The sequence below is a fragment of the Nanorana parkeri genome, unplaced genomic scaffold (genome assembly GCF_000935625.1).
Source record: "Nanorana parkeri isolate BGI_ZX_2015 unplaced genomic scaffold, ASM93562v1 scaffold2678, whole genome shotgun sequence".
NCBI lineage: Eukaryota > Metazoa > Chordata > Amphibia > Anura > Dicroglossidae > Nanorana > Nanorana parkeri.
The window spans coordinates 97,668-118,024 of NW_017308946.1; the positions used below are offsets into that span (position 1 = coordinate 97,668).

General features: G+C 46.9%; 1 protein-coding gene across 1 annotated transcript; it reads right to left on the bottom strand.

Annotated features, from left to right (window-relative positions):
- Window positions 1-3,433: 3,433 nt before the first annotated feature.
- LOC108802141 (Fc receptor-like protein 3) lies at window positions 3,434-14,104 on the bottom strand. The gene is made up of 7 exons (XM_018574020.1): window positions 14,050-14,104; window positions 12,519-12,779; window positions 9,635-9,892; window positions 8,296-8,577; window positions 6,093-6,143; window positions 5,287-5,517; window positions 3,434-3,750 (listed from the first exon to the last, which is right to left on the bottom strand). Exons 1-7 carry the CDS (start codon window positions 14,102-14,104, stop codon window positions 3,434-3,436), a joined length of 1,455 nt encoding a protein of 484 aa, XP_018429522.1.
- Between the last annotated feature and the right edge of the window lie 6,253 nt (window positions 14,105-20,357).

A 20,357-nucleotide genomic window follows, 5' to 3' on the forward strand; every position in this document is an offset into this window, starting at 1 on the left:
GGGGGGGGGGCGGCGGCGTTGCTGCGTTGCCTAGGGCAGCACAAGAGTTAAATACACCGCTGTATGTAGATATGGGAAACCCAGGCAACCAGGAGGTTATCGAAGAGGCTATGGTAATGACTGGAAGGTCCAGTCCCAAGTCGGTAGAGACGGAAGCTAGTCAGTGTTACCGACCTTCAGCATCACACCTATTATTATCAAGCCGGGTTATACGGCAATTAGAACAGTAAGCACAATCAAATGGAGTAGACCCGCATTGGTTCCCAGATCTCACGTGGGGACTAGTCCATGTACTTGCGGTTTTGTGGGGTCTCTATCTTAGCCGGGAGACTCATACGGTGGTGCTGTGTCCTGAGGTACTAGGTCCGGCTGGGAGGCAAGGGAGGACAACTGATCGATCAGCGTCCTGCTATGACCAACAGTGGACGTTGATCAATTAGTGAGCAGCGGCTTTAAGCCGACTGCTCGAACGAGATGGGGGGGGGGGGGGGAGGCATGAGGCACGCCACCTTACAATTATATAGTTACACCATTTAACCAACAGACACAAAATATAATATAAAAAACATGATCCACCGATCCCTAAAGACAAAGCTGATCCAGAGGAGTTCTAGTTTAGGGATACGGTTTAATCCAGTCAATAGTTATTGTGTGGCAATGTCAGTTATCCGAGTAGACCCATCGTGTGTAGTTTCCGTCATTTATTATAAGCGGATAATTATTGTTTCCATTGTTGACTTGTAAAGACTCATCGCAGGCAGTTCTGTCCATATACTATTAGATGTAGTCACACAAGGTGGTCCCAAAACATGTTGTGTGAGCAGTACTTGAGTACCCATGCTATCTTCATCCAATAATGAGCCTCCATGGTCTTGTTTCTGGTACCCAAGTCTACGTGGAGGTGATGTATCCATGGATGGAGTCACTGGGAGCTCCAAGGTTGGATGGAATGGAGTGGAACATTCGTGTAGAAGTGATTGTCCCCGTAAGAAAAGTAACAATACCAACTACAAACTAGAACCGCTGAGCTGAGATGATCTTAACCACAGGCTCCGAGCCGGGCTTCTTAAAATAGTTTCCATAGACAGTGAAATAGTCGTTTCCTCTCAGCAGTATTTAGACATAATAAAGCAGCAGACAAAATATATAACGATAGCTGCCGCAAGTCTCGTTATGTTCATCAGTTCATAACTTCTGTGCTCCGCACCTTAAAAAATAGAGAAACGTGTTTATCTACTGGACGTGAGGCATGGACCCAACATCATGAGGACACATAATGGACCTGACATCATGAGGACATATAATGGACCTGACATCATGAGGACACATAATGGACCTGACATCATGAGGACATATAATGGACCCAACATCATGAGGACATATAATGGACCTGACATCATGAGGACATATAATGGACCTGACATCATGAGGGCACATAATGGACTGGACATCATGAGGACATATAATGGACCTGACATCATGAGGGCATATAATGGACCTGACATCATGAGGACACATAATGGACCTGACATCATGAGGACACATAATGGACCTGACATCATGAGGACACATAATGGACCTGACATCATGAGGACACATAATGGACCGGGCATCATGAGGACACATAATGGACCTGACATCATGAGGACATATAATGGACCCAACATCATGAGGACACATAATGGACCTGACATCATGAGGACACATAATGGACCTGACATCATGAGGGCACATAATGGACTGGACATCATGAGGACATATATTGGGCCTGACATCATGAGGACACATAATGGACCTGACATCATGAGGACACATAATGGACCTGGCATCATGAGGACACATAATGGACCTGACATCATGAGGACATATAATGGACCTGACATCATGAGGACACATAATGGACCTGACATCATGAGGACATATAATGGACCTGACATCATGAGGACATATAATGGACCTGACATCATGAGGACACATAATGGACCTGACATCATGAGGACATATAATGGACCTGACATCATGAGGACATATAATGGACCTGACATCATGAGGACACATAATGGACCTGACATCATGAGGACACATAATGGACCTGACATCATGAGGACACATAATGGACCTGACATCATGAGGACACATAATGGACCTGACATCATGAGGACACATAATGGACCTGACATCATGAGGACACATAATGGACCTGACATCATGAGGACACATAATGGACTGGACATCATGAGGACACATAATGGACCTGACATCATGAGGACACATAATGGACCTGACATCATGAGGACACATAATGGACCTGACATCATGAGGACACATAATGGACCTGACATCATGAGGACACATAATGGACCTGACATCATGAGGACACATAATGGACCTGACATCATGAGGACACATAATGGACCTGACATCATGAGGACACATAATGGACCTGACATCATGAGGACACATAATGGACCTGACATCATGAGGACACATAATGGACCTGACATCATGAGGACACATAATGGACCTGACATCATGAGGACACATAATGGACCTGACATCATGAGGACACATAATGGACCTGACATCATGAAGACACATAATGGACCGGGCATCATGGGGGCATATAATGGACCTGACATCATGAGGACACATAATGGACCTGACATCATGAGGACACCTAACGGACCTGACATCATGAGGACACCTAACGGACCTGGCATCATGAGGACACATAACGGACCAGACATCATGAGGACACATAATGGACCTGACATCATGAGGACACATAATGGACCGGGCATCATGAGGACACATAATGGACTGGACACCATGAGGACACATAATGGACCTGGCATCATGAGGACACATAATGGACCGGGCATCATGAGGACACATAATGGACTGGACACCATGAGGACACATAATGGACTGGACACCATGAGGACACATAATGGACCTGACATCATGAGGACACATAATGGACCTGACATCATGAGGACACATAATGGACCTGACATCATGAGGACACATAATGGACCTGACATCATGAGGACACCTAATGGACCTGACATCATGAGGACACATTGACCTCCTAAAGCTGGAATACTGTGATAACGTTTCCCCCTGTGACTGTCACTCACGGCTCCCTGGGGGGATTCCCCACCCCTTCCCTGTCTGATCCTCCAGCGCTGACTGGCGGAACGGACGGGGGAGGGGGCGGGTACAGCCTCTAGATAGGCAGAGCCAGCTGTCAATCCCGCAGCTGGGCGGATCCAGACAGAATTGTTGGGTTCCCTCACGGCTGCGGCGGTCTCAGTGTACAGCGAGCTGCAGCTCCCTATATACTGAGCTTAGGGTGATGGGAGGACGCTAGTTTGTGTCCCGTTACCCTAAGGAGAACTATGGGGAAAAGCCCTGACCTCATAGTTCTCCTTTAACTACGATTAGTAGTTTGTCTTGAATGCTTACCCTGAACCTGGATATTTATCTCTTCACTCCTCTTCTTAGCACTGCCGGCTGATGTCCTCACTTCACAGGAATAATTCCCAGAATGCTCCAGCTGAGCGGACTGGACTCCATATTGATCAGATGAGCTGAACTCCTGAACATTCCGTCCATCTCTGTAGAATGCAAATTGGAGCTCTGTCCCTGGTCTGAGCGGGCTGAGACTGATATTACACGTTAGGGTCATGTGGTCTCCTTCCACCAGTGGATATTGGATTGATGTAACGTGTGGGTTGGAGAAGAGTTCTACAAAAGCCAAAAAAAATCCAAAACCGGTCACATGTTACTGTAATAAAATCATTGTAGTGAAGATTAGTGCAGGACAAGGTTGGCACAGTCCTCGTATCCTCTCTGTTATTGTTTACAGTCTTCACCCTACAGGAGGTTCAGAGAATCCACCGTCTGAGCGGGACAATCTCCGTGCTGGTTAGATAACCTGAATCTCTGACCGTTTCATCCTTCTTTATATAACACACACTGCAGCTCGGTTTGAGGGGACTAAGACCCGCATCACATATATCAGGGTCATGTGATCACCTTCTACCACTGGATATAGAGTAGATTGTGTTCCTGTAGTTTGAAATAGATCTCTAGAGCAGGAAAACACCCCAATACCCTTCTCATGCCTCCCATGGGGTCCCTCATGCCACTCCAAGCTCCAGAAACCCACCAATTATAGGAGCCACCCCAAAGCTGGCCATAGACTTCTTGTTGTGCCATGACTAAGACTCAGTTCTGAGGCCGAAACAAGTCAGAAGTCTTTGTCATTGACCGTTTTTTATGACCTTTTGGGGATAAATCGATATTATTGCACTGATCCCGTTTTGAGCTCTGGCTTTCTATGGATTCACTTCTCAGTCTTTTTCTTCAACCCTGCGGGAGCAGAGGCGGGAGGACTGCATTCTAACACATGTTCCATCTGAGGGGAAAGCATTGGAGAGTGAGACCCCCCCCAGGATGGGTCAGAATGGAGACAGCAGTGATGTGACTCGGGTGGGAATGCATTGGAGAGTGAGACCCCTCAGAATGGGTCAGAATGGAGACAGCAGCAATGTGACTGGGGGGGAAGCATTGGAGAGTGAGACCCCCCCCAGAATGGGTCGGAATGGAGACAGCAGTGATGTGACTCGGGTGGGAATGCATTGGAGAGTGAGACCCCTCAGAATGGGTCAGAATGGAGACAGCAGCAATGTGACTGGGGGGGAAGCATTGGAGAGTGAGACCCCCCCCAGAATGGGTCGGAATGGAGACAGCAGTGATGTGACTCGGGTGGGAATGCATTGGAGAGTGAGACCCCTCAGAATGGGTCAGAATGGAGACAGCAGCAATGTGACTGGGGGGGAAGCATTGGAGAGTGAGACCCCCCCCAGAATGGGTCGGAATGGAGACAGCAGTGATGTGACCCGAGGGGAAGCATTGGAGAGTGAGACCCCCCCAGGATGGGTCAGAATGGAAACTGATGTCTGGGAGATATCTATTAGGAGGTTCTTTGACCACATTGCCAATTTTTAATAAGCACATTGAGGTTTTTTTTGGGTGAACTTTGACTGTTTTATTGGGAATTCATAAAGTATTGTGAGTAGGCATGTATCACACTGCCCTGTATTGCCTTGGTTGCTTTGGTGAGGGAAGTCTCTTGTGGAGGAACCTTACAATGGTGGTAGACTTTGTCCTACGTTCCTTCTACAATTTGCTCTTATATTGTGTATACAGTTTATGAGGACAAATCATAACAGATGAGAGTTCTAAACATCCAGAAATCAGCTTTTATCAGATTCTCACCTTGTATCTGGACGTCTTTTGCTTTACTCATCTTCTTCACCGTGGAGCTTGAGGCTTTCACCTCACAGGAATAATTCCCAGAATCCTCCAGCTGAGCGGACTGGACTCCATATTGATCAGATGAGCTGAGTTCCTGAACATTCCGTCCATCTCTGTAGAAAGCAAATTGGAGCTCCGTCCCCGGTCTGAGCGGGCTGAGACTGATATTACACGTTAGGGTCATGTGGTCTCCTTCCACCAGTGGATATTGGATTGATGTAACGTGTGGGTTGGAGAAGAGTTCTACAAAAGCCAAAAAAAATCCAAAACCGGTCACATGTTACTGTAATAAAATCATTGTAGTGAAGATTAGTGCAGGACAAGGTTGGCACAGTCCTCGTATCCTCTCTGTTATTGTTTACAGTCTTCACCCTACAGGAGGTTCAGAGAATCCACCGTCTGAGCGGGACAATCTCCGTGCTGGTTAGATAACCTGAATCTCTGACCGTTTCATCCTTCTTTATATAACACACACTGCAGCTCGGTTTGAGGGGACTAAGACCCGCATCACATATATCAGGGTCATGTGATCACCTTCTACCACTGGATATAGAGTAGATTGTGTTCCTGTAGTTTGAAATAGATCTCTAGAGCAGGAAAACACCCCAATACCCTTCTCATGCCTCCCATGGGGTCCCTCATGCCACTCCAAGCTCCAGAAACCCACCAATTATAGGAGCCACCCCAAAGCTGGCCATAGACTTCTTGTTGTGCTATGACTAAGACTCAGTTCTGAGCTGTATCACAAGTCAGAATCATGTTGTCACCTTCTGTCACGGGGGATGGAGTCACATTTACTTCTGGGCTTGAGAAGAGGTCTACAAAGGAACAGGATTAAGATTCAACATGTTGGTCTGAATCTGGCAACTTTTACAGAGACATTCAGGAACAAGTCCAGAAAGAGAAGACCCATAGGAGGTGTCTCATGAATGAGTATTTGTAGAACTTCCAATCACTGAGGTTTTTATGGATTCCGTGGTTGGGGACATAGAAGAGTTGACAGTCAAGGAGCAATGTTCTCATCAAATACATGATGGTTCCCAGTGCAAGCATTCTTTAACTGTTATCTTTGACATGAAGGAAGGACTCGTCAGTGTAGCGTATGTTAGAGGAGGGACTATGATTTCTTTGCTGACCTTTGCTGGATAAGCAGGGTTTATGACAGCCACATAACAAGTAGAGCTAGACCAACTTTGGGCTTTATCCACCTACGCTTAGAAGTGCACTTCCCTTGTTTCTACATTTTGAAGATTGGAGCTCTCGCTGGGATGTAGGCATCTTATTAGGTACAAATATGTCTTTGCTTGAATGATGACATGCATGCCATATAGTTCCACTCTACATATTGCACTGTACCCCTGGTACACATAGGACTCACGCCTTCTCTGCGCTCCTTCCAGCTTGCAGGCAGCTCCTATGTATAGACAATGGCAGCACAGCTACAGGGCTTTACCATTCCTGGTCACAGCCTGGCTGCGGAGTCATAAACAAGTCCATCGGTTCCCAAGCGCCAAGGCATTTTTTAAGGCAGGATTTCTAGACTTTGTCATGGTGGAGCTAATGAGGCCACATGACTGGACTCTGTATTCACATGGTTCTATAGCAGTGGTTCTCAACCTTTCTAGGGCCGGGACCCCTTGGTAACATTTGCCATGTTGTGGTGACCCCCAATACTAGAATCTGTGTGGGCTCTCGGGAGGCTATGCAGGCTCTCAGGTGGCCAGTGGGACTCTCTGTTGGCATCCAATGGGTCTGTGGTGCCCAGTGTGGGCTCTGAGAGAGAGAGAAGAAGGAAGAGAGAGAGAGAAGAAGGAAGAGAGAGAGAGAGAGAAGAAGGAAGAGAGAGAGAGAGAGAAGAAGGAAGAGAGAGAGAGAGAGAAGAAGGAAGAGAGAGAGAGAGAGAAGAAGGAAGAGAGAGAGGAGAAGAAGAAGGAAGAGAGAGAGAGAGAAGAATGAAGAGAGAGAGAGGGAGAGAGAGAGAGAGAGAGAGAGAGAGAGAGAGAGAGAGAGAAGAAGAAGAAGAAGAAGAAGAAGGAAAAGAGAGAGAGAGAAGAAGGAAAAGAGAGAGAAGAAGAAGAAGGAAGAGAGAGAGGAGAAGAAGAAGAAGGAAGAGAGAGAGAGAAGAAGGAAAAGAGAGAGAAGAAGAAGTAAGAGAGAGAAGAAGAAGGAAGAGAGAGAGAGATAGAGAGAGAGAAGAAGGAAGAGAGAGAGAGAAGAAGGAAGAGAGAGAGAGAAGAAGGAAGAGAGAGAGAGAAGAAGGAAGAGAGAGAGAAGAAGGAAGAGAGAGAGAGAAGAAGGAAAAGAGAGAGAAGAAGAAGGAAGAGAGAGAAGAAGGAAGGAAGAGAGAGAGAGAGAGAAGAAGAAGAAAGAGAGAGAGAGAGAGAGAGAAGAAGGAAGAGAGAGAGAAGAAGGAAGAAGAGAGAGAGAGAAGAAGGAAGAAGAGAGAGAGAGAAGAAGGAAGAAGAGAGAGAGAGAAGAAGGAAGAGAGAGAGAAGAAGGAAGAGAGAGAGAGAGATAGAGAGAGAGAAGAAGGAAGAGAGAGAGAGAAGAAGGAAGAAGAGAGAGAGAAGAAGGAAGAGAGAGGCAGAGAGTGCACTAGGCATGCATGGATTTTGAGCAAGCCAGAACGCTAGTTCCTGTGGTGTTGGGGGTATGCTTCCAACATCCAACCTGTCCTATGATCTAAGCAGGATTGGGTGAGGGGGGGTCACTCATTTAGACTAGATTGATGGAACTCTTCAAAGTGCTGTTCAATGGGGACTGGTGGATTCTCGTGTCTTTTCTGTTAGTTGAGGTCCAGATTAGATTACCGTATATATACTCGAGTATAAGCCGAGATTTTCAGCCAGACTTCGTCATGTTTCTTCTACAAAGAGCTTTTATATGGAATATGTAGATGTGTATGAGGAAACATAAAAGTAAATTGATAAAGTCTAAACATCCAGAAATCAGGTTTTATAAGATTGTCACCTTGTATCTGGACATGTTTTGCTTTACTCATCTTCTTCACCGTGGAGCTTGAGGTTTGCACCTCGCAGCAATAATTCCCGGAATCCTCCAGCTCAGCCGACTGGACTCCATATTGGCCAGATGAGCTGAGTCTCTGGACATACTTTCCATCTCTGTAGAATGCAATTTGCAGCTTCGTCTCCTGCCTGAGCGGACTGAGAGCTGTGTCGCAAGTCAGAGTCACGTTGTCACCTTCTGTCACGGGGTATGGAGTCACATTTACTTCTGGGCTCGAGAAGAGGTCTACAAAAGGAACAGGATAAGATTCAACATGTTGACCTGAATTTTGCAACTTTTACACATTTAGCAGATCTTACTTGGGAACAAATCTCTACTGTTCAAGAAAGAGGAGATCCATAAGAGGTGTCTGATAAATGCAGAACTTCCAATCGCTGAGGTTTTTTATGGATTTCATGATTAGAGACATACAGTAGAAGAGTTGACAATCAAGGAGCAATGTTCTCACCAAATACATGATGGTTCCCAGTGCAAGTGTAGCGCCTATCACCTTCTGTGATGTGACTACTATGCATTTAGTGATGGCCGGGGCTGTAGTCGGCCTGGCTGGATTTGTAGTGGTGATTACATGGTTAATCCCAGGTGTCTAACCTTGTCTGTACCCCCCTGGGCGGAGGGAGACTCTGTCATATTGTGGAGCAGCCAATAGGGGACATTGTAATATATGTGCAGTACAGCAGCTAATCACTGGGCTTGTCTCAGCCAGTGGTGCATGCTGGGAGAGTGTACATATATGGGTGGGAGCTGCCATGTGCTCTCTCTCTCTCTCTCTCGCCTGGACCAGCCATGGATTGGGGCTGGGTCCTGTTAAGCCTGCCCCCCCAGGCTAGGCCGAGGCCTGGGGGTGGGCAGTGGCTGAAGTGAGGGAAGATGTTTCCCTGAGGCCTTCAACAGGGAGGAGGTCTTAGAGATGAGAAGAGGAAGAGAACCAGGACCAGTGCAGGCTCTTGAAACACCCTGGAACTATGTGGGCTTCAGAGCATGGTCGGTATCTTTCCTGGATTGTGGAGCTGCATGGCTACCTTCGCAAGATCTGGTGAGTCTGGAGCTGAGGATGGTTACCCCTAGAACCCCTATACCCTCTCTCCCTAGGAAGAAGTTCAATAAAATGTTCAACTAGCATCATACTACTGAAGTGGACATCAATTTATGGGCACCAGAAAAGGGCGGTTAGTACTAATGGGGCGCAGCTGGAGATCAACCCCTAGACCGACTAGATGTGGACCGGGCAAACAGCGGCTCCTTGCGGGGAGTTATCGCTACACAAGCATTTAACTGTTACCTTTGACATGAAGGAAGGACTCATCGGTGTAACTTGTGTCAGAGGAGAGCTCTGACTTCTTCATACATTTGTATTTACCAGCCGACTCTCTATTGACTTTACGAAGGACTAGTTCTGTTTCCGCCTGCAGTGGTCTTATGACCGTATTGTCCTTGAAAAACATGGTGCGTCGTACCGAATACCCAGGCCAGCTGCCACATCTCATAAGGACGTCATCTTCTTCAAATGCAAAAGGAGGAACTTGTAGGATCAGATAATCTGAAAGGAACAAAACATTGTCTAAGGAACCTTTTATCTCCTTGTTCAGCCTGGTGACTGTACACAGACGTATGGGTGGCACATGTATTGTCTGCTTCTTCTGATGTTGTCCATTGAAGCCTCTCAGCTTGGAGTGGGCCAGCCTCCAGGACAGTAGGATCTATCACAAGAAACATAACCCTACATCCCCCTCCCATTTTATGTACAAATCTTACCAATCAAAATGACTTAAGCTCAATTATGATCATGCCTTACAACCAGTGGTGGTCAACTTTACGATGCAGAAGGACTCAAGTGCAGTTCCTGTCACCACCAGAGGGCTGCACATAACATTCAGTAAATCCAATGCTACAGAAAGCTGCCATAGGCCTCAGACATGCAGCAAGAGATGGTCAGAGACTACAGGCATGCTTCAAAAGATGATCTAAGACTGAGAACATGCTGTAGGAGTTGTTGTAGACTCAGGGATATGCTTGAGAAGATCACGGCTATTACTGCCCCACTACAAATCAAGGCTTCCACATTTGTGCAGCGCCCCTCAAAAAAAAAAGTTATTTTGCGCCCTTTGATATATCTCTCTGCATTATAAAATATATTTGACAAAAACATTGTAGCGCCCATCACCTTTTGTGATGTGACTACTATGCATTTAATGATAGCCGGGGCTGTTGACTATTATTATATGGGTAATCCCAGGTGTCTAACATTGTCTGTACCCCCCCGGGCGGAGTGTGACTCTGTCATATTGTGGGGCAGCCAATAGGAGATACTGTAATATGTGTACAGTACAGCAGCCGATCACTGGGCTTCTCCCAAGTCAGTGTTGCCTGCTGGGAGAGTGTACATATATTGGTGGGAGCTGCCATGTGCTCTCTCTCTCTCTCGCCAGTACCAGCCATGGAATAGGGCTGGGTCCTGTTCAGTCTGCCCCCCCCCCCAGGCTAGGCCGAGGCCTGGGGGTGGGCATGGTCTGAAGTAAGGGAAAAGGTTTCCCTGAGACCTCCAACAGGGAGGAGGCCTGAGAGATGAGAAGATGAAGAGAACTAGGACCAGTGCAGGCTCTTGAGGCACCCTGGAACCATGTGGGCTTCAGAGCATGGTCGGTGTTTCTTTCTTGGACTGAGGATCTGCATCCATATGGACTGTCTGGTACATCAGTGGCTATCTGATGTGGTCAAGTGGATCTGCATTGCTACTGTTACAAGGTCCGGTGAGTCTGGAGCTGATGGTGGTTACCCCTAGATACCTAGAGCCCCTATACCCTCTGGACACCTAGAACCCCTATACCCTCTGGACACCTAGAACCCCTATACCCTCTGGACACCTAGAACCCCTATACCCTCTGGACATCTAGAACCCCTATACCCTCTGGACACCTAGAACCCATATACCCTCTTGACACCTAGAACCCATATACTCTCTGGACACCTGGAACCCCTATACCCTCTCTCCCAAAGAAGATGTTCAATAAACTGTTTATTTGCATCATACTACTGAGGTGGACATCAATTTATGGGCGGTTAGTGCTAATGGGTAGCAGCTGGAAATCAACCCCTAGACCGACTAGATGTGGACCGGGCAAACAGCAGCTCCTTGCGGGGAGTTATCGCTACAACATAAAAGAGAAAATGGATGGAAAACACAGAAAAAGGAGCCTAGTTTGGCACAGAGAACCTGCGCCCACCCATACAGGGCAAAGCAAAAGGTTCACTCGGACGTCCCCCTTCACACTTGTATATACTTATCTTTCCCCCACTGGTCTGTTCAGCTACCAGGAGTGAAGAAACAAAGTTCTTTGTAAGGTCCGAGTTGCTCCAGTCAAAGCTTACATAGGGATGAGGGTTTCCTACGCAACCCTTGTGACAGTGCTGGGCCAACCACCAAGCACAAGCATTGTCACATAGAATAAGTCACAGTGGATTCATCATCAGCAGGACAGAAGCAGTGGGGGGAAGCAACGAAAGGGGAGTATATGCTGCTGGGTAGGGCGGAGGTAACATAAATCCGTTGCTTTGCCCGGCATGGACAATGCACAGGTTTGCACCAAGCTATCAAAGCGTAATTTACACAATTTCCCTTAAGGCACATGTGTCAAACTCAAGGCCCAGGGGCCGAATACGACCCACCAGGCCATTTCCTAGACTTCTACTTTCAGATCTAGGTATTAGGTTATTACTAAAACCAGTGATAATCGCATACAGAGGCAATTATGATAAAGATTAGATACATTTATATAGTCTTACAGGCCCTTTGAGGGCAACCATAATGTTGATGCGGACCACGATTAAATTGAGTTTGACACCCCTGCCTTAAGGGGTTCTATTCCTGAACTCACAGGTTGCCTCCCCCAGAGAAAGGTAAAATACCTTATGATGCACTTAGATACTCCATGGATCAACACTCTATGGTATTATATCTTATAAATATTAACAGTCGGCTATAATATGTCCATTTAGAAATACATCTTACAGAGTTAGCTAGACCCAGCTCCTGAAGAAGTCTATTACACAGCTCTCACTGTGAAGAAGGCCTTCAATATGCAGAGGTTACACCCCTTCTCCTCTAGGCGCAGAATGACCTCCTTCTACGGAAAAAACAAGAGTCTCATCTTCACCAGGGAACTTACCGTAGATGACCTCCAGCCTACTAATATCGCTAGTTTCAGTCGAAGATGTCCGGCACCAGTAATTTCCAGTATGACCAGTTTCAGTGTAAGATATTCTATACGTTTGGTCGTTGACAGACAACCGCTTATCGTCTTTGTACCAGAAGAACCTTTGGTTTTGGTGGGCCGAGCTGATGTAGCACGTCATAGTTAGAGACTCTCCTGTGAATACTTTGGCCCAGTTGGGATTGAAAGTCACCAGTGGTCTCTCCTCTGCTGCTCCTGGAAGACAATATGTTACTGAGGTAACACAAGAAGAAGGTCAATGACACAGAAGAACTTATGGAGGAATAAACCACTCATAGCACAACTGGTGAACGGGCTTCTGTCTACAAGCTATTGGAATCAATCTGTTCTTCGGACTGGACCCCTCGGATCACTGTGGCTCTGAGATATGGCCCTTCCCGGGGTTCCAACAGGCTGATGAATTTCCTGAGTTCCATCCTATCACTACGTTCTTCAAAACTAAGACCAGGGTTGAGGATGTCTGCAGCATGTTTGGTTAGTACCACTCTTCCCAAATTTAGAACTTAAAGGTACAACCATGGGGGTCAGTGCTTTTCCTCATAGTTCTCCTAAGGGTCACGGGAGGACACAAACTAGCGTCCTTAGGGTTAGGGTATTTAGTCCCTTCTCACAGTGAGGCTGGTGCCTCTGTATTGTCGCCCTAACCTGTATCCTGTTGTCTGAGTCCTGTGTCCTGTTGCCTGAGTCCTGTATCCTGTTGCCTGAGTCCTGTATCCTGTTGCCTGAGTCCTGTATCCTGTTGCCTGAGTCCTGTATCCTGTTGCCCGAATCCTGTGGCCTGTTGCCCGAATCCTGTGGCCTGTTGCCTCCTTGGACCCTGACTCCTGACTCCTTCCCCCCTGAGGTCTCTTGATCTGTGGCTCCCTTCCTGTGGCCATGCTCCCCTGGTGTACTTGCCCTGTTGTACTCCGTGTGTTATTCTGTTTATATTTAGTTTGGCTAATTTATGTTGCTTGTGTGTGGTGGGGATGCTGGAGGTTAAATGATTTTGTATGTCTAATAAACTATAAGTTCATATCCTTGTTTGGTGTGGTCGAGTATTTGGTCCTCCCGTATAGATACCTGCACATGGTGTGGGACACCTGTGCACGGTATCCTGACACCGGCACTACTCACTTACTAGACTGCTCCGACTGATGACATCATCTAATGCAGTGGCGGAGGAAGCCAATAGTGGAAGACTTCCTCTGCCAGTTTCTGTGCTTACAGGTGGCAACAGCAAGTCAGTGAGCTGTCACAGAGACCTCCTGAGTACAAGTCCAGCGCCAGGAGATGTCGGTCCAGCACTGGGCTCCGGACACAACCAGGATTCACAAGACTCCAGGATTTTCTTGAAATCTAAAGACAGCCCCTTGGAATCTGGAATGGTTGGAGCGGTATGGTTTTATATACAGAGATCACTCTAAAGAAAGATGGTTAAGGCTCCAGAAAAGGAAACCTCTACCGAGAGGAACATGGAGCCTACCATCGCTGACCTCTAATTCGCCAGATGCTATTGGCTTGGCTGTCTTGCTGACCATCTTGCTTCAGGAATTCCCATCACTGAACCAGAACAAATATGCAGCTAGAGACTTTTTCGACCTGAGTACTGTGATCTGAATACTTGTTCTGGGTCAGCGACTCAAAAAGAATTGACTTTAGCGGGTCAGCTGGGGGAACTAGCACCTTCGGAAGGCAGTCAGCAAAGGCAACCCTCAAGTTTCCTTCACATGAAAAGTCTCCAAGCAACAATTACCTGTAAATAGCTCTCCAGCTATCAGCTCCACTGAATGTTCCTCAAGTGCTGAGAAATGGTTTTCTAAAGCCCGCTGGGAAACCAACACTTTCGGGAGTGTCAGTCTATCGTGGTCAACCACAACTCTCGCTGGTTCTTCATGCTGACCTCTATATTACTTCTGCTATCTGACGTGTAAAGTTCCTTTTGCCTAAATATGTCTTCCTCTTCCTCTTAGCAATTGTTTCATTAGAGCAGCACAGCCTGGGGCACATGCGCAGTGCCGTCTACACTCCGGGCACATTGATGGTATCTGTCAGATGCCCAAAATGAAGCCCTGGGGACAATGTAATTCCTGTGCACATAGACCAGAGTTTTATCATCATTGACCAGTCAATGGCTGAAGAGAAGTGAAGCCAGACCGAGAAGAAATGGGGGAGAAGATGACAGTGGTGGGGAAAGAAGCAGCAAATGCGAGCCTGGGTCTGCCAGTGCTGGGGGAGGGCACACTAGTTGGTACCGGTGGCATAATGAGGTCCATACTTGTACATCATAGTAAGTGCTCCTCCCACCCAGAAGACTCCAGATCCACTTTACAGGGCAATGAATATCAGTTCCCAGAATTATTCAACGGCCCTTCAATTCAGTGATCACGTCAGAGTCATAGTTACATAGTCATTGAGGGTGAATAAAGACACACGTCCATCAAGTCCAACCTAGTGTGTGCGGTCCTACTGATGTGTAGTATAGGTCCCTGTGTGTTCTCATTCTTAAGAGTACCGGTACCCCTGTATATTACCTGTACCCCTGTATGTTACCTGTCTCCCTGAGTTCATTGTAAAGAGTTTGCTGCTAATGTCGCTATCCCCGGTGAACATTTTATACATGAAAATCATGTCCCCCCTTAATCTCCTCACTTCCAATGAGAACATGTTTAAATTTAGTAGCCGTGTCTCATAGCTCTGGTCCTCCATCCCCTCCCCCCTGTTCTCATAGTTTTGGTCATCCATCCCCTCCCCCTTGTCTCATAGCTCAGGTCCTCCATCCCCTCCCCCTTGTCTCATAGCTCAGGTCCTCCATCCCCTCCCCCTCTCCCCCTTGTCTCATAGAGCAGGTACTCCATCCCCTCCCCCTTGTCTCATAGCTCAGGTACTCCATCCCCTCCCCCTTGTCTCATAGCTCTGGTCCTCCATCCCCTCCCCTTTGTCTCATAGCTCAGGTTCTCCATCCACTTTATGAGTTTGGTCTCCCTCCTCTGGACTCCTTCCAGTTCAAGGACCAAAAATTAAGGTAACTTTGCTCTTAAATTTGGCTTTTCTCTTTTTAAAATACCTGTCGCATGTTTTATACGCTCTGAGACTCACCTTGGCTGTCTGTAACGATCCCTAAAAGGAGAAAAGTGAGACTTAGAAATCACCAATCGTACATTCAAAAGGAAACTTTTTTGGGGGGTCAATTCCAAATTTTCTTTAAATTTTTTTAACAAAAACGTTATATTTATGGCAGGATGCGTCCGTAATGATTTGAAAGATACGTCGCCGGCGCTCCAAACTCCTAATCAAGGCGCCTTTATGGAGGCTTGTATCACAAAGAAAACGACGCTTCGGGGCCGGAGAGGGTCCCAACAATTGTCGGTGCCGGTGACTTATCTTTGGTATATGTGCGGCGGCATCTGCTTGCCACTGCAGCACCCACCACAGATTATTATAGGACTCATCGGTCAGGGGTACGATGGGAGATATACAATAACATAATGATATTAAATGCACGTTACCAAGTCATGTATGTTGCACGGTAAAAAGATTGCGCGTCCCTCAATACGCACACTGACATGACTCTACTGAAAGTGAAAGCATTTCCACACGCACATTGTGAAGAGAACTCGAGGTATTGGGGCTAAGCAGCTGCGTAGCCTGAAGAAAACCACCCACCAGTGAGGCTAATTGGAAATAAGACTTCAATTTGCTAGGGATCATAAGGATCTGACTCCGGAGCAATGGAAACAGGTCATGTGGTCTGATGAGTCCAGATTTACCTTGTTCCAGAGTGATGGGGGCATCAGGGTAGGAAGAGAGGCGGATGAAGGGATGCACCCATCATGCCTAGTGACTACTCTATTGGTCTATGGGGGTCAGTGTTATGCTCTGGGGTTCCTTCAGTTGGTCAGATCTAGGTCCACCAACATTATGTGCCCAAAAAACATGAGGTCAGCTGCCTCCCTGAACCAGGTTTTTCCATCAATGGATTATTTCTTCCCTGGTGGCACATTGGGCATATTCCAAGATGACAATGCCAGGATTCGTTGGGCTCAGATTGTAAAAGACTGGTTCAGGGAGCATGAGACATCATTGTCACACATGGATTGGCCACCACACTGTCCAGGCCTGAACCCCATTGAGAATCTTTGGGATGTGCTGAAGAAGACTTTACACCGTGCTCCGACTTCCCCATCATCACTACAAGATCTTGGGGGAAAATGAATGCAACTCTGGACGGAGATAAATGTTGTGACATTGTATAAGCTCAAATGTGCCGTAATCAAAGCTGAAGGCGGTCCAACTAAATATTAGAGTGTGACTTTTTTTTTTGGCGAGGCCGTGTACATATACAGTGGGGCAAAAAAGTATTTAGTCAGCCACCAATTGTGCAAGTTCTCCCACTTAAAAAGATGAGAGAGGCCTGTAATTGGCATCATAGGTAGACCTCAACTATGAGAGACAAAATGAGAAAACAAATCCAGACAAATCACATAATCGGCTGATTTGGAACCAATTTATTTGCAAATGATGGTGGAAAATAAGTATTTGGTCTAAAATGAATCCTGTGTGATTCGTTAATATTACCAGAGCCATCTGCCACAGAGTGGGATGTGGGCATCAGTCCGGATGGTGTGAAATATCTGCTCACATTGAGAAGATGGAAGATGATGGTCCACCACTATCCTTCCTGGAAGATGATGGTCCACCACTATCCTTCCTAGAAGATGATAGTCCACCACTATCCTTCCTAAGAAGATGATGGTCCACCTTTATCCTTCCTGAAAGATGATGGTCCACCACTATCCTTCCTGGAAGATGATGGTCCACCACTATCCTTCCTGGAAGATGATGGTCCACCACTATCCTTCCTGGAAGATGATGGTCCACCACTATCCTTCCTGGAAGATGATGGTCCACCACTATCCTTCCTGGAAGATGATGGTTCACCACTATCCTTCCTCGAAGATGATGGTCCCCCACTATCCTTCATGGAAGATGAGGGTTCACCACTATCCTTCCTCGAAGATGATGGTCCACCACTTTCCTTCGTGGAAGATGATGGTCCACCACTATCCTTCCTCGAAGATGATGGTCCACCACTTTCCTTCGTGGAAGATGATGGTTACCCACTATCCTTCCTCGAAGATGATGGTCCACCACTATCCTTCCTCAAAGATGATGATCCACCACTACCCTTCCAGGTTTTAAGAATGCGTTGGACAGCTCTTAACCCAATTTTAGTAGTTTCAGCAATCTCCTTAGTTGTTTTCTTTGCTGATGCTGGCCAATAATTTTACGCTTCTGAAACAGAGTTCCATCATTTCCATGACCACAGTGTCTTCTGACATGGTCATTGGAGAAATGAGAAGCTCCTCAATGCATCAGTTAGGGGTAAATAACTGGTTGCCGGATGAAACATTATTACCAATGCAGTAATTATCCCATGGAAGGCTCGCACCTATTGGCTTAGCTGAATCCAGGTGGAGACTTTTGTTGGCCAGGCATCGGTATATATATATACATTATATATAGATTGTTACACACGTACAGTTATTTCACATCCAACCACAAAGCTTCAGTGCAAACAATATTACTTAGCACTAAATAAAATGCAAAGATCTAATAAGTGAACAGAATCATTATATGATAAAGTACGATATCGCTAATGTTCAATAATACGGGACTATCAATCTATATTATTCCGGACTTACCAAGTAGGATCACCCATGTCAGGACTGACATTGTAACCGTCCCTCTCAGTGTAACAAATGGACTCTTTAGAAACGTCTGGTTAAAATAGTGGCGCTTGGTCAGGACAGGAAATCAAAGTGTTAAACCAACACAGGATGACATGTGATTAGTTTGCAGGTGGGGGGGGGAGAGATGCGTGCTGTGTATTATGACCACGTTTCCAGGATACAGGTCATATATTATGTAACAGATTTCACTATGTGTATTCAAGTCCATGTTCAGTTATGTATAGAGCAGTGGACGCCAACCAGTGGTCCATGGACGTGTTTGTGTCTCAGTAACTTCGTGTGTGACACCTAAAAAACCCCATTGAATTTGAGTGCCCCCCCCCCCAGTTTTGACTGTGGTATCTTATGTGCCCCCCACATATATTCCCTAGAGTCGCCACTACTTTTACCCAAAGGATCCCGGTAGCATTCCTTTTGTGGAGTAATTTTACAAACATTGAAATGTAATTTGATGTGATGCTGAAGGACATGCGTGACCACCAAGCTTGGCATAGGCTACCACTGGGAGGGCAAGAGGAAGCGAATACATCTGACACATTGAAACACATTATTACAAATGAAATATCCATGTGACCGGGGGCTTGGTACATGGTCAGTGCTGGCATCGGGGGCCAGTGGTGCAGCAAAATGACAGCTCAGTCCTCAGTCCTCCTGGATGGCTAACAGACTGGGGAAGATGAATACATCTGCAGGGCCATCCTCTCTAACACGTGTGATAGACTCTCTAGAAAATACATGACATGGACACCTCACCATCACACCTAGATAGATAGATAGATAGATAGATAGATAGATAGATAGATAGATAGATAGATAGATAGATTTTATTTGTCACATACACAATCGTACAAGTATGATATGCAGTGAAATGCTTACACGATTGCAGAGCAGTCGTGACGGCAGCCGACTACACCGGCGCCATCTTTGTAGAGCAGTACGGTGACAAGACGCGGATGTAGAGAGCCTGCAGCTTCTCCTAAAGCTCCGGGTGTCGCCTCTGAACGGCAGCGTGATACAAGTGCAGGAGCGCTGTACAATCTTAACCGCCATTAATCCCCAACGGAGAACCTGACTGTGCCAGTTGGTAGACGAGAAGATCGTTATGGGCCTCCGCATAATCCCCCATCTTGTCCTCGACGTGGACGACTCCGTCTCCCAGGGCGTCAACATCCCTTCTCAGCAGCAAAAAGCACATCTCTATGCAGGGAGCACCCAAGAGACACAAGCACGTCCCCTAGGGTAGTGTCCAGCAGGGGGCGATCAGCAGTGGGACAATCCTCAATGGTGCTATTCATCTCCTCACACACATGCACAGTAGGGCCAGACCGCTCGTCCCCCTCCCCAGGCCGTATCTGCGCTCCCCCAGAGTCCAGTCTGGGCGTGGATTTTGCCGGGTTGGCGGTCACCTGGCTCCCACCTCCTTTCGGCTCCCGCTCGTTACGGCTGTCGGAGAGTTGCAGAGAGGACAGGGTGCTGGACGAGCCGGCGCCATCTTGAGTCCGCGGCGAGCCCGTCGAGCGGAAAAATTCAGTAAGTTTCCGAGGGCCTTTCTTAGATTTTCGTTCTCTCCGACGGTCGCTGGGGTCAGGGGCACACATGGGTAGTATCATGGGAGTCCTCTGTGCTAAGGATTCAGCCCTAGGATTTCAGCTGTGCCGGAGCTCCACTATCCTGCGACCATCCGTTGATGTTAACTGCTCCAACTGACTTTATATGACTTTGACCTATATGACTTTATATGACCTATATGACTTTGCAGGACATCCCATGCTGAAGCCAAGGCAATTAATATGGAATTCTTCCGCCTTTGCTGCCATTCATGTTGGAGAGTGTTTGTAGGGATTTTCCCCATTTTTGAGGTCAGGTGCTGATGTAGGATGAGAAGACCTGGCTCACAATTGGTGTTGCAGTTCATCCCAAAGTTGTTCAGTAGGGTTGAGGTCAGGACTCTGTGCTGGACACTCAAGTTCCCGGCCAACCAAAGTCATCAAACCATGTTGGACAAGAGGACCTGGCTCATAGCCTGCTTACAATTCATCAC